Source organism: Salmo salar, chromosome 01, assembly GCF_965601325.2.
Source record: "Salmo salar chromosome 01, fSalSal1, whole genome shotgun sequence".
Lineage (NCBI taxonomy): Eukaryota > Metazoa > Chordata > Actinopteri > Salmoniformes > Salmonidae > Salmo > Salmo salar.
The window spans coordinates 2526788-2539687 of NC_138291.1; the positions used below are offsets into that span (position 1 = coordinate 2526788).

At 45.8% G+C, this 12900-nt stretch overlaps 1 protein-coding gene across 2 annotated transcripts in view; it reads left to right on the forward strand.

Moving 5' to 3' along the window:
* LOC106593885 (lysyl oxidase homolog 3B) overlaps positions 1–12689 on the forward strand; it is a 106295-nt gene extending 93606 nt beyond the window's left edge. For both annotated transcript variants that reach the window (XM_045704320.2, XM_045704305.2), the window contains 5 exons: positions 1321–1564; positions 5156–5271; positions 6560–6696; positions 7001–7112; positions 10541–12689. In XM_045704320.2, the coding sequence (XP_045560276.2) occupies positions 1321–1564; positions 5156–5271; positions 6560–6696; positions 7001–7112; positions 10541–10614 (683 nt within the window). In that variant the 3' untranslated portion in view covers positions 10615–12689. The remainder of the gene's footprint in view (positions 1–1320; positions 1565–5155; positions 5272–6559; positions 6697–7000; positions 7113–10540) is intronic.
* Positions 12690–12900: the final 211 nt, after the last annotated feature.

Here is a 12900-nt window from a genome sequence, read left to right on the forward strand (position 1 = left end):
GGTAGCTGGAGGGAGTCTGGAAGGGCATCTAGGAATCTTTGGGTTGTCCGAGAACATATAGCATGACTTTTGATGCTCCTTGGTTGGGGTCTGAGCAGATTATTTGTTGCGATTGCAAACGTAATAAAATGGTGGTCCGATAGTCCAGGAATATGAGGAAAAAGATAAGGATCCACAATATTTATTCCACGGGACAAAACTAGGTCCAGAGTATGACTGTGGCAGTGAGTAGGTCCAGAGACATGTTGGACAAAACCCACTGAGTTGATGATGGCTCCGAAAGCCTTTTAGAGTGGGTCTGTGGACTTTTGTGGAGGTAGAGGAGTTAGAGCCCTGTCTACATGACAGAGCAACAACATGACTGGTCCTTAACTAATAAAGATCAAAGAGATGTCCCCCCACATTACTACAGGCAGCACTGTCACCAGATGTTTTATGCACCAGTTACTTTCACATTGATGTCGGCTTAGGTGGCGCGTCCAATAGTTCAAAGACAAGCTTCCCCTAAAGTAAATTGAATTCAATTAGCCAAAATTAGCCATATAATTACTCGTGCCTATACATAAATAAATAAAATCGTTCAAAATACTGCACCAGAGAGCATGGTTTGGCCACAGAGGATCATTAGCTTCTTTATATTTTTTATGTGGATTGTTTTAAGCTCGCATTTTGGTAGATGCATTTAAACCTTTATTAAAAAAAGGTGAGGATTTTATGGTGAAAAAAATAGCTTCCCCAAACTTGAAGCTCACATGCTGCCTACGGATGTTGGTATTTGAAGTTGGCCTTGTGTCTTGACAGTGTTTATTATGCGTCTATTGCACACTGCGAATGTACATGCCGTTCCACAAGTAAATTAGTCCATTTATGATGAGGTTGAGTAGTGGTTGACACGTCTGTTCCACAGACCTTTAAACCAGACAGTGATGATGAATGGCCGTTCCACAAACCTTTAAACCAGACAGCGATGATGAACGGCCGGGGTCATTTTTGTTTGTTTCTGATCTTCTTCAAATATCAGTTTCGAGTTTTTAAATTGTGTAGAAATTCAGTAAATTAGCTTCCCACCCGCTGAACTGACCCCACTCTGAACTGACCCCACTCTGAACTGACCCCAATCTGACGCACGCTAAACTGACCCCACTCTGCTGTACCCTAGTTTTAGCTGAACTGACCCCACTCTGCCGTACCCTAGTTTTAGCTGAACTTGACCGTTCCTCTCCTCCTCCTCCTCTCTCCTCCTCCTCCTCCTCCTCTCCTCTCCTCCTCCTCCTCTGCTCCTCCCTCCTCCTCCCTCCTCTCCTCTCCTCCTCCTCCCAGCGGCGTCTGACCTGGTCCTGAATGCTCCCCTGGTCCAGCAGTCCGTGTACATTGAGGACCGTCCGCTCCACATGTTGTACTGCGCGGCAGAGGAGAACTGTCTGTCTAAGTCTGCTGCTAGCGCTAACTGGCCCTACGGACACCGACGCCTGCTGCGGTTCTCCTCTCAGATCCACAACATCGGACGGGCCGACTTCAGGCCCAAGGCTGGACGCCACTCCTGGGTCTGGCACGCCTGTCACGGGTAACTACGGCAACCTAATCATCTAGCGCAGTGGTTTCCGACCTGTGGTCCGCAGGGGTACTGCAAGTGGTCCGCCAATTATTTTCAATAAAATAAAATAAATTATAACAGTTGGGAGTATTTACGGTATAATAAGTAGTTTACATTACCTTAACATTACATTACCTTTAACAATACATTGCCATTACCTTTAACCATGCATTACCTTTACCTTACCTTTAACAATACATTACATTTACCTTACCTTTAACACTACATTACCTTTAACAATACATTACCTTACCGTTAAGAATACATTACCTTTAACAATAATTTACCTTACCTTTAACAGTATATTACCTTTGACAGTACATTACCTTTAACAATACATTACTTTTGACAATACATTACTTTTGACAATACATTACCTTTGACAATACATTACCTTTAACAATGCATTACCTTTAACAATACATTACCTTTAACAATACATTACATTTAACAATACATTGCCTTTAGCAATACATTACCTTGGACAATGCATTGCCTTTAGTGATACATTATCTTTAACAATACATTACCTTTAGTGGTACATTACCTTTGATGATGCATTACCTTTAACAATACATTACCTTTGATAATGCATTGCATTTAACAATACATTACCTTTGGCAATACATTACCTTTAACAGTACAATACATTACCTTTAGTGATACATTACCTTTGCCAATACATTACCTTTGCCAATACATTACCTTTGCCAATACTTTTCATTTAACAATACATTAGGCAATACATTACCTTTAACAATACATTACCTTTGACAATACATTACCTTTGACAATACATGTCATTTAACAATACATTAGGCAATACATTACCTTTAACAATACATTGCCTCTAATGTTACATTACCTTTAACAATACATTACCTTTAACAATACATTACCTCTGTTACATTACCTTTAACAATACATTACCTTTAACAATACATTGTCTTTATCAATACATTACTTCTGTTACATTACCTTTAACAGTACATTACCTTAAACAATATATTAACTTTAACAATACAAATTGTTTACAATAATAATAGGCCTTTAATCTGTTAATAACTGATAACATTGACTCTCAATTTGACTGCCAAGATATTGAAAATATTTCTGCGAATAATGTTGACGGTGATTTGGAAGGGAGAAAACGTCACAGAGCCCCTGATGTAGAGAATACCTTCAGTTGTCTACTTAACAGCTGGGTTAGAGAATACCTTCAGTTGTCTACTTAACAGCTGGGTTAGAGAATACCTTCAGTTGTCTACTTAACAGCTGGGTTAGAGAATACCTTCAGTTGTCTACTTAACAGCTGGGTTAGAGAATACCTTCAGTTGTCTACTTAACAGCTGGGTTAGAGAATACCTTCAGTTGTCTACTTAACAGCTGGGTTAGAGAATACCTTCAGTTGTCTACTTAACAGATGGGTTAGAGAATACCTTCAGTTGTCTACTTAACAGCTGGGTTAGAGAATACCTTCAGTTGTCTACTTAACAGATGACAACGTCGCGGAGCCGCTGTGCGCGCTTCCATGGGGCAGAAGTCAGCATGTTGTTGTCATTCTGGATGGCCAGATTGCTAGCGACAATGACAAGAAACTGTCATGTGGGGAATCGGGAAGTGGCTGGTTTCATGTGGTTTCATTTTTTACCTTTTAGTCCTTTTTTTTCATCTGGTTCTTGACAAACCATGTCAAATAGGAAGAAAGCACATTTTATGGCTTATAACAGTGGTGAATACAAAAGTATTGACTGTGCTGAGTGAGAACTTAAACATGAAGTCACTCATAAAAACAGCAGCTCTTTGCTGTATTCGTTGACAGTCTCTAGTCGTGGTTTTAAACGTTTTGAAATCTCACAGTATCAACTTTGATATAGCTTTCTTTTACGCCTGCTACGTTACTGCAGACACGGTCATCTGAGCCATCTGATTGGCCAGCAGTAGGCCTATAGTGCACTTGATTTGCTCTCTGGGCCCGCCGGGAAGGCAGAATTTGTACATTCAGACACATGAAATGGTTCAAAAATAGCAACAGTTTCAGCCTACCAGGCACGCAGGGCAGCTGAATCATACTCTCAGATCAGATACCCCCTGATCTATACTCTCAGATCAGATACCCCCTGATCTATACTCTCAGATCAGATAACCCTGATCTATACTCTCAGATCAGATACCCCTGGACCTATACTCTCAGATCAGATAACCCTGATCTATACTCGCAGATCAGATACCCCTGGACCTATACTCTCAGATCAGATACCCCTGTCCCTATACTCTGAGATCAGATACCCCTGATCTATACTCTCAGATCAGATACCCCTGATCTATACTCTCAGATCAGATACCCCTGGACATATACTCTCAGATCAGATACCCCTGGACCTATACTCTCAGATCAGATACCCCTGGACCTATACTCTCAGATCAGATACCCCCTGAGCTATACTCTCAGATCAGATACCCCTGGATCTATACTCTCAGATCAGATACCCCTGAGCTATACTCTCAGATCAGATACCCCTGATCTATACTCTCAGATCAGATACCCCATGATCTAAACTCTCAGATCAGATACCCCCCCTGACCTATACTCTCAGATCAGATACCCCTGGACCTATACTCTCAGATCTGATACCCCTGGACCCATACTCTCAGATCAGATACCCCTGGACCCATACTCTCAGATCAGATACCCCTGGACCCATACTCTCAGATCAGATACCCCTGGACCTATACTCTCAGATCAGATACCCCTGGACCCATACTCTCAGATCAGATACCCCTGGACCTACACTCTCAGATCAGATACCCCTGATCTATACTCTCAGATCAGATACCCCCTGATCTATACTCTCAGATCAGATACTCCTGGACCTATACTCTCAGATCAGATACCCCTGGACCTATACTCTCAGATCAGATACCCCTGGACCTATACTCTCAGATCTGATACCCCTGGACCTATACTCTCAGATCAGATACCCCTGGACCTATACTCTCAGATCTGATACCCCTGGACCTATACTCTCAGATCAGATACCCCCTGGACCTATACTCTCAGATCAGATACCCCTGGACCTATACTCTCAGATCAGATACCCCTGGACCTATACTCTCAGATCAGATACCCCTGGACCTATACTCTCAGATCAGATACCCCTGGACCTATACTCTCAGATCTGATACCCCTGGACCTATACTCTCAGATCAGATACCCCTGGACCTATACTCTCAGATCAGATACCCCTGGACCTATACTCTCAGATCTGATACCCCTGGACCTATACTCTCAGATCAGATACCCCTGGACCTATACTCTCAGATCAGATACCCCTGGACCTATACTCTCAGATCAGATACCCATGGACGTATACTCTCAGATCAGATACCCCTGGACCTATACTCTCAGATCAGATACTCCTGGACCTATACTCTCAGATCAGATACCCCCTGGACCTATACTCTCAGATCAGATACCCCTGGACCTATACTCTCAGATCAGATACCCATGGACCTATACTCTCAGATCTGAGGTTCTACCGTTTTCTTTTCACCATGCAGCCACTACCACAGCATGGATATCTTCACCCACTATGACCTGCTGTCATCCAACGGGACCAAGGTGGCTGAGGGACACAAGGCCTCCTTCTGTCTGGAGGACACAGAGTGTCACGAAGGTGAGTCTGGGATGCAAACTTATCAGAACAGAGTCTACTGTAGGTCCAGCCAATCAGAGTAGACTATTGGAGGTCCAGCCAATCAAAACAGCCTTAACTGGAGGGCTACCCAATCAAAACATACTCCACTAGAGGGCCAGCCAACCAAACCGTCTTTATTTGGATGTTAAGATCAGGGATATCTTATCCAACATTCAAAGTGGAACATTCTGTATCCTGTTTTGGAGGATGTGTAATTGTTGGTGGTAGAAGTCTAATTGGTGTAATCTGTATTCTCCAGTTATCTCTAACAGATAGGAGTGTTCTGTGTTCTCCAGGTATATCTAAGAGGTGTGAGTGTTCTCCAGGTATCTCTAAGAGGTGTGAGTGTTCTCCAGGTATCTCTAAGAGGTGTGAGTGTTCTCCAGGTATCTCTAAGAGGTGTGAGTGTTCTGTGTTCTCCAGGTAACTCTAACAGATAGGAGTGTTCTGTGTTCTCCAGGTATCTCTAAGAGGTGTGAGTGTTCTCCAGGTATCTCTAAGAGGTGTGAGTGTTCTGTGTTCTCCAGGTAACTCTAACAGATAGGAGTGTTCTGTATTCTCCAGGTATCTCTAAGAGGTGTGAGTGTTCTATGTTCTCCAGGTAACTCTAACAGATAGGAGTGTTCTGTGTTCTCCAGGTATCTCTAAGAGGTATGAGTGTTCTGTATTCTCCAGGTATCTCTAAGAGGTGTGAGTGTTCTGTATTCTCCAGGTATCTCTAAGAGGTAGGAGTGTTCTGTATTCTCCAGGTATCTCTAAGAGGTATGAGTGTTCTGTATTCTCCAGGTATCTCTAAGAGGTATGAGTGTTCTGTATTCTCCAGGTATCTCTAAGAGGTGTGAGTGTTCTCCAGGTATCTCTAAGAGGTGTGAGTGTTCTCCAGGTATCTCTAAGAGGTGTGAGTGTTCTCCAGGTATCTCTAAGAGGTGTGAGTGTTCTGTATTCTCCAGGTATCTCTAAGAGGTATGAGTGTTCTGTGTTATCTCTAAGAGGTAGGAGTGTTCTGTGTTCTCCAGGTATCTCTAACAGATAGGAGTGTTCTGTATTCTCCAGGTATCTCTAACAGATAGGAGTGTTCTGTATTCTCCAGGTATCTCTAAGAGGTATGAGTGTTCTGTGTTCTCCAGGTAACTCTAACAGATAGGAGTGTTCTGTATTCTCCAGGTATCTCTAACAGATAGGAGTGTTCTGTGTTATCTCTAAGAGGTAGGAGTGTTCTGTGTTCTCCAGGTATCTCTAACAGATAGGAGTGTTCTGTATTCTCCAGGTATCTCTAAGAGGTATGAGTGTGCTAACTTCGGAGAACAGGGCATCACCGTGGGGTGTTGGGACCTATATCGCCATGACATCGACTGCCAGTGGATCGACATCACCGACATCAAACCAGGAAACTACATCCTACAGGTGGACGACCTTGTCTTCTGTTGCTGTTAAAACATTGTGGGGAGGCCCTGAATCCGACTAAACTTAGAAAAACTTGAAACTGCGTGAGGTTATAAATATTGCAAACTAAACATTTGAGTTGTCAAACAGTGTTTCCCCAAAAAATATCAAAATCAAACTTGTGCTGCCGATATTCTGTCTGCATTTAATTGGACCCTTTGAAAAGTCAGACTCAGTGCAGACTGTGGAGTTAGAGAAGTATAGTGGCTTAATGATGTGAACTCCATATTATTTACTAATTGTGTTTGATGTTCCATCATTTCAGATTGTGATCAATCCAAACTTTGAAGTGGCAGAGAGTGACTTCACCAATAACGCCATGAAATGCAACTGCAAATACGACGGCCACCGGATCTGGCTTCACAATTGTCATATGGGTGAGCAGCTCTACCTCTATATTTGTCATGGAAAACTGACCTGGGTCTTAAAGGGCAGCTTGTTACTGACCTGGGTCTTAAAGGGCAGCCTGTTACTGACCTGGGTCTTAAAGGGCAGCTTGTTACTGACCTGGGTCTTAAAGGGCAGCCTGTTACTGACCTGGGTCTTAAAGGGCAGCCTGTTACTGACCTGGGTCTTAAAGGGCAGGCTGTTACTGACCTGGGTCTTAAAGGGCAGCCTGTTACTGACCTGGGTCTTAAAGGGCAGCCTGTTACTGACCTGGGTCTTAAAGGGCAGCCTGTTACTGACCTGGGTCTTAAAGGGCAGCCTGTTACTGACCTGGGTCTTAAAGGGCAGCCTGTTACTGACCTGGGTCTTAAAGGGCAGCCTGTTACTGACCTGGGTCTTAAAGGGCAGCCTGTTACTGACCTGGGTCTTAAAGGGCAGCCTGTTACTGACCTGGGTCTTAAAGGGCAGCCTGTTACTGACCTGGGTCTTAAAGGGCAGCCTGTTACTGACCTGGGTCTTAAAGGGCAGCATGTTACTGACCTGGGTCTTAAAGGGCAGCTTGTTACTGACTTACTGACCTGGGTCTTAAAGGGCAGCCTGTTACTGACCTGGGTCTTAAAGGGCAGCCTGTTACTGACCTGGGTCTTAAAGGGCAGCCTGTTACTGACCTGGGTCTTAAAGGGCAGGCTGTTACTGACCTGGGTCTTAAAGGGCAGCCTGTTACTGACCTCGGTCTTAAAGGGCAGCCTGTTACTGACCTGGGTCTTAAAGGGCAGCCTGTTACTGACCTGGGTCTTAAAGGGCAGCCTGTTACTGACCTGGGTCTTAAAGGGCAGCCTGTTACTGACCTGGGTCTTAAAGGACAGCCTGTTACTGACTTACTGACCTGGGTCTTAAAGGGCAGCCTGTTACTGACCTGGGTCTTAAAGGGCAGCCTGTTACTGACCTGGGTCTTAAAGGGCAGCCTGTTACTGACTTACTGACCTGGGTCTTAAAGGGCAGCCTGTTACTGACCTGGGTCTTAAAGGGCAGCCTGTTACTGACCTGGGTCTTAAAGGGCAGCATGTTACTGACCTGGGTCTTAAAGGGCAGCCTGTTACTGACTTACTGACCTGGGTCTTAAAGGGCAGCCTGTTACTGACCTGGGTCTTAAAGGGCAGCCTGTTACTGACCTGGGTCTTAAAGGGCAGCCTGTTACTGACCTGGGTCTTAAAGGGCAGGCTGTTACTGACCTGGGTCTTAAAGGGCAGCCTGTTACTGACCTCGGTCTTAAAGGGCAGCCTGTTACTGACCTGGGTCTTAAAGGGCAGCCTGTTACTGACCTGGGTCTTAAAGGGCAGCCTGTTACTGACCTGGGTCTTAAAGGGCAGCCTGTTACTGACCTGGGTCTTAAAGGACAGCCTGTTACTGACTTACTGACCTGGGTCTTAAAGGGCAGCCTGTTACTGACCTGGGTCTTAAAGGGCAGCCTGTTACTGACCTGGGTCTTAAAGGGCAGCCTGTTACTGACTTACTGACCTGGGTCTTAAAGGGCAGCCTGTTACTGACCTGGGTCTTAAAGGGCAGCCTTTACTGACCTGGGTCTTAAAGGGCAGCCTGTTACTGACCTGGGTCTTAAAGGGCAGCCTGTTACTGACCTGGGTCTTAAAGGGCAGGCTGTTACTGACCTGGGTCTTAAAGGGCAGCCTGTTACTGACCTGGGTCTTAAAGGGCAGCCTGTTACTGACCTGGGTCTTAAAGGGCAGCCTGTTACTGACCTGGGTCTTAAAGGGCAGCCTGTTACTGACCTGGGTCTTAAAGGGCAGCCTGTTACTGACCTGGGTCTTAAAGGGCAGCCTGTTACTGACCTGGGTCTTAAAGGGCAGCCTGTTACTGACCTGGGTCTTAAAGGGTAGGTATCCTGTTTTTGTTTTTTTGTCTAATGCACTATATAGGGAATAGGGTGCCATTTCAGACATAAGTGTTCAGTGTCTCCCAAACCTCTCCTCCAGGACCCCCAGCCTGTCCTAATCTCTCCTCCAGGACCCCCAGCCTGTCCTAATCTCTCTCCAGGACCCCCAGCCTGTCCTAATCTCTCCTCCAGGACTCCTAACCTCTCCTCCAGGAACCCCAGCCTGTCCTAATCTCTCCTCCAGGACCCCCAGCCTGTCCTAATCTCTCCTCCAATACCCCTAGCCTGTCCTAACCTCTCCTCCAGGACCCCCAGCCTGTCCTAACCTCTCCTCCAGGACCCCCAGCCTGTCCTAATCTCTCCTCCAGGACTCCTAACCTCTCCTCCAGGACCCCCAGCCTGTCCTAACCTCTCCTCCAGGACCCCCAGCCTGTCCTAATCTCTCCTCCAGGACCCCCAGCCTGTCCTAGCCTGTCCTAATCTTTCCTCCAGGACTCCTAACCTCTCCTCCAGGACCCCCAGCCTGTCCTAATCTCTCCTCCAGGACCCCCAGCCTGTCCTAATCTCTCCTCCAGGACTCCTAACCTCTCCTCCAGGACCCCCAGCCTGTCCTAACCTCTCCTCCAGGACCCCCAGCCTGTCCTAACCTCTCCTCCAGGACCCCCAGCCTGTCCTAATCTCTCCTCCAGGACCCCCAGCCTGTCCTAGCCTGTCCTAATCTTTCCTCCAGGACTCCTAACCTCTCCTCCAGGACCCCCAGCCTGTCCTAATCTCTCCTCCAGGACCCCCAGCCTGTCCTAATCTCTCCTCCAGGACTCCTAACCTCTCCTCCAGGACCCCCAGCCTGTCCTAATCTCTCCTCCAGGACCCCCAGCCTGTCCTAATCTCTCCTCCAGGACTCCTAACCTCTCCTCCAGGACCCCCAGCCTGTCCTAACCTCTCCTCCAGGACCCCCAGCCTGTCCTAACCTCTCCTCCAGGACCCCCAGCCTGTCCTAATCTCTCCTCCAGGACCCCCAGCCTGTCCTAATGTCTCCCCCAGGACCCCCAGCCTGTCCTAATCTCTCCTCCAGGACCCCCAACCAGTCCACTTCTTTGATCATTCCAGAACTAGCACCGCTGATTCAAATGGTCACCGAATCATCAAGCCCCTCATTAGTTAAATCAGCCAGTTTCACATACGTGGACTGGCTGGGGGAACTCGAGAGGTTTGGGAAACACTGCCCTAGTTTGTCCCAGACTCTTGCCTTCTGTCTCTTGTTCCGGACTCTTCCATTGCTTTCTGACTATTATTTATTTTTATTTTACCTTTATTTAACTAGGCAAGTCAGTTAAGAACAAATTCTTATTTTCAATGACGGCCTAGGAACAGTGAATTAACTGCCTTGTTCAGGGGCAGAACGACAGATTTGTACCTTGTCAGCTCGTCTCTTGTTCCAGACTCTTCCATTGCCTTCTGTCTCTTGTTCCAGACTCCTCCATTGCCTTCTGACTATTATTGTGTTCTGTTGTGTCATTGCCCCTACAGGTGATGCCTTCAGTGAGGAGGCAGAGAGGAGGTTTGAGAAATACCCAGGGCAGTTCAACAATCAGATCTCATAAACCTCCAAGCAACACACCAATCTGTTCCAGACCCATGTACAAACCAAAGAGGAGGGCTGATGTCTTTCACCATGTTCAACAATGGGACAACCAATCACCCTTCATCACCTAGCTACCTATCAGAACCAACCATTCATCATCACATCACAAAGCAACGAACCAATCACAAGCCTAAATTCAACAAGGCAGCAGTCTGATCTGAAGGATCCATGCCAAAGTCATGTTGTATTGTGAATGTGTTGGTCTGAGTTAGTATTATTATTATATTATACTGGAATACTCAGTGCTTTGTTTTCAAAACAAACTTACTTTAGATTTTTTTTGTTCAAATGTGAGTATATTATGTTACATTGCGTGACAGAAGAACAATTCATAAGCTTTCATACAACTACTCTTAATGTATGATTTATTGATATGCAACCTTTTTCATGAATGTTTTGTTTAAGTTACGAATGAAGTGTTATTTTTTATAGCCAGTCTCCAGGAGTAGACCTCATTCTTCTAACAGCATGAGGCATCAGTCAGAGAACCATTCTACTGACTCTCCTCATAGACTTAGATAGACAGCTCTAGTGCCCTAAAGCCTACATTAGCACAGCAGCACCAATGAGGACTTTCACCATACTGAAGTAGTCAACTGGGTGGGACTTCCTATTGATTTAGGAAGGATCACATGATTCCGTCCGGGTCATCAGGAGGGATCAGCCAATGAATTATACTCCTGAGTAAACATTCCATAAATGCAGGTGACAGTAAATCAACAACCTTGTCTTTATACCTGTTCAGACATCACCCTCCAGGGGGCAGTAAATCACCAACCTTGGCTTTATACCTGTTCAGACAACCCCCTCCGGGGGGCAGTAAATCACCAACCTTGTCTTTATACCTGTTCAGACATCACCCTCCAGGGGGCAGTAAATCACTAACCTTATCTTTATACCTGTTCACACAACACCCTCCAGGGGGCAGGATTCCATGTTTGTTAACCGACTCATAGAAGTAATAGAGAATGTCCTCAATGGTGCCGCCCATGCTGTCACAAAAGCTATTATGGCTCAGATGTAAAGACACCTCCTTAATCAACCTCCATGATCTCCATGCAGTTCTACTATAGAGCATAGTGAGGATCTGATTCTTGAGTGTTAAACCATCCACCCCTAGTTAAACCATCCACCCCTAGTCAAGTGTTAAACCATCCACCCCTAGTTAAACCATCCACCCCTAGTCAAGTGTTAAACCATCCACCCCTAGTTAAACCATCCACCCCTAGTCAAGTGTTAAACCATCCACCCCTAGTCAAGTGTTAAACCATCCACCACTAGTTAAACCATCCACCCCTAGTCGAGTGTTAAACCATCCACCCCTAGTTAAACCATCCACCCCTAGTCAAGTGTTAAACCATCCACCACTAGTTAAACCATCCACCCCTAGTCGAGTGTTAAACCATCCACCCCTAGTCAAGTGTTAAACCATCCACCACTAGTTAAACCATCCACCCCTAGTCGAGTGTTAAACCATCCACCCCTAGTCAAGTGTTAAACCATCCACCACTAGTTAAACCATCCACCCCTAGTCGAGTGTTAAACCATCCACCCCTAGTCAAGTGTTAAACCATCCACCACTAGTTAAACCATCCACCCCTAGTCGAGTGTTAAACCATCCACCCCTAGTCAAGTGTTAAACCATCCACCACTAGTTAAACCATCCACCCCTAGTCGAGTGTTAAACCATCCACCCCTAGTTAAACCATCCCCCCCTAGTCGAGTGTTAAACCATCCACCCCTAGTCAAGTGTTAAACCATCCACCCCTAGTTAAACCATCCCCCCCTAGTCGAGTGTTAAACCATCCACCCCTAGTCGAGTGTTAATCCATCCACCCCTAGTCGAGTGTTAATCCATCCACCCCTAGTCGAGATTTAAACTATCCATCCCTAGTCGAGTGTTAAACCATCTATCCCTAGTCTAGTGTTAAACCATCCACCCCTAGTTAAACCAGTCGAGTGTTAAACCATCCACCCCTAGTCGAGTGTTAAACCATCCACCCCTAGTTAAACCATCCACCCCTAGTCAAGTGTTAAACCATTCACCCCTAGTCAAGTGTTAAACCATCCACACCTGGTCGAGTGTTAAACCATCCACCCCTAGTCGAGTGTTAAACCATCCACCCCTAGTCGAGTGTTAAACCATCCACCCCTAGTTAAACCATCCACCCCTAGTTAAACCCTCCCCCCCTAGTCGAGTGTTAAACCCTCCCCCCCTAGTCGAGTGTTAAACCATCCCACCCTA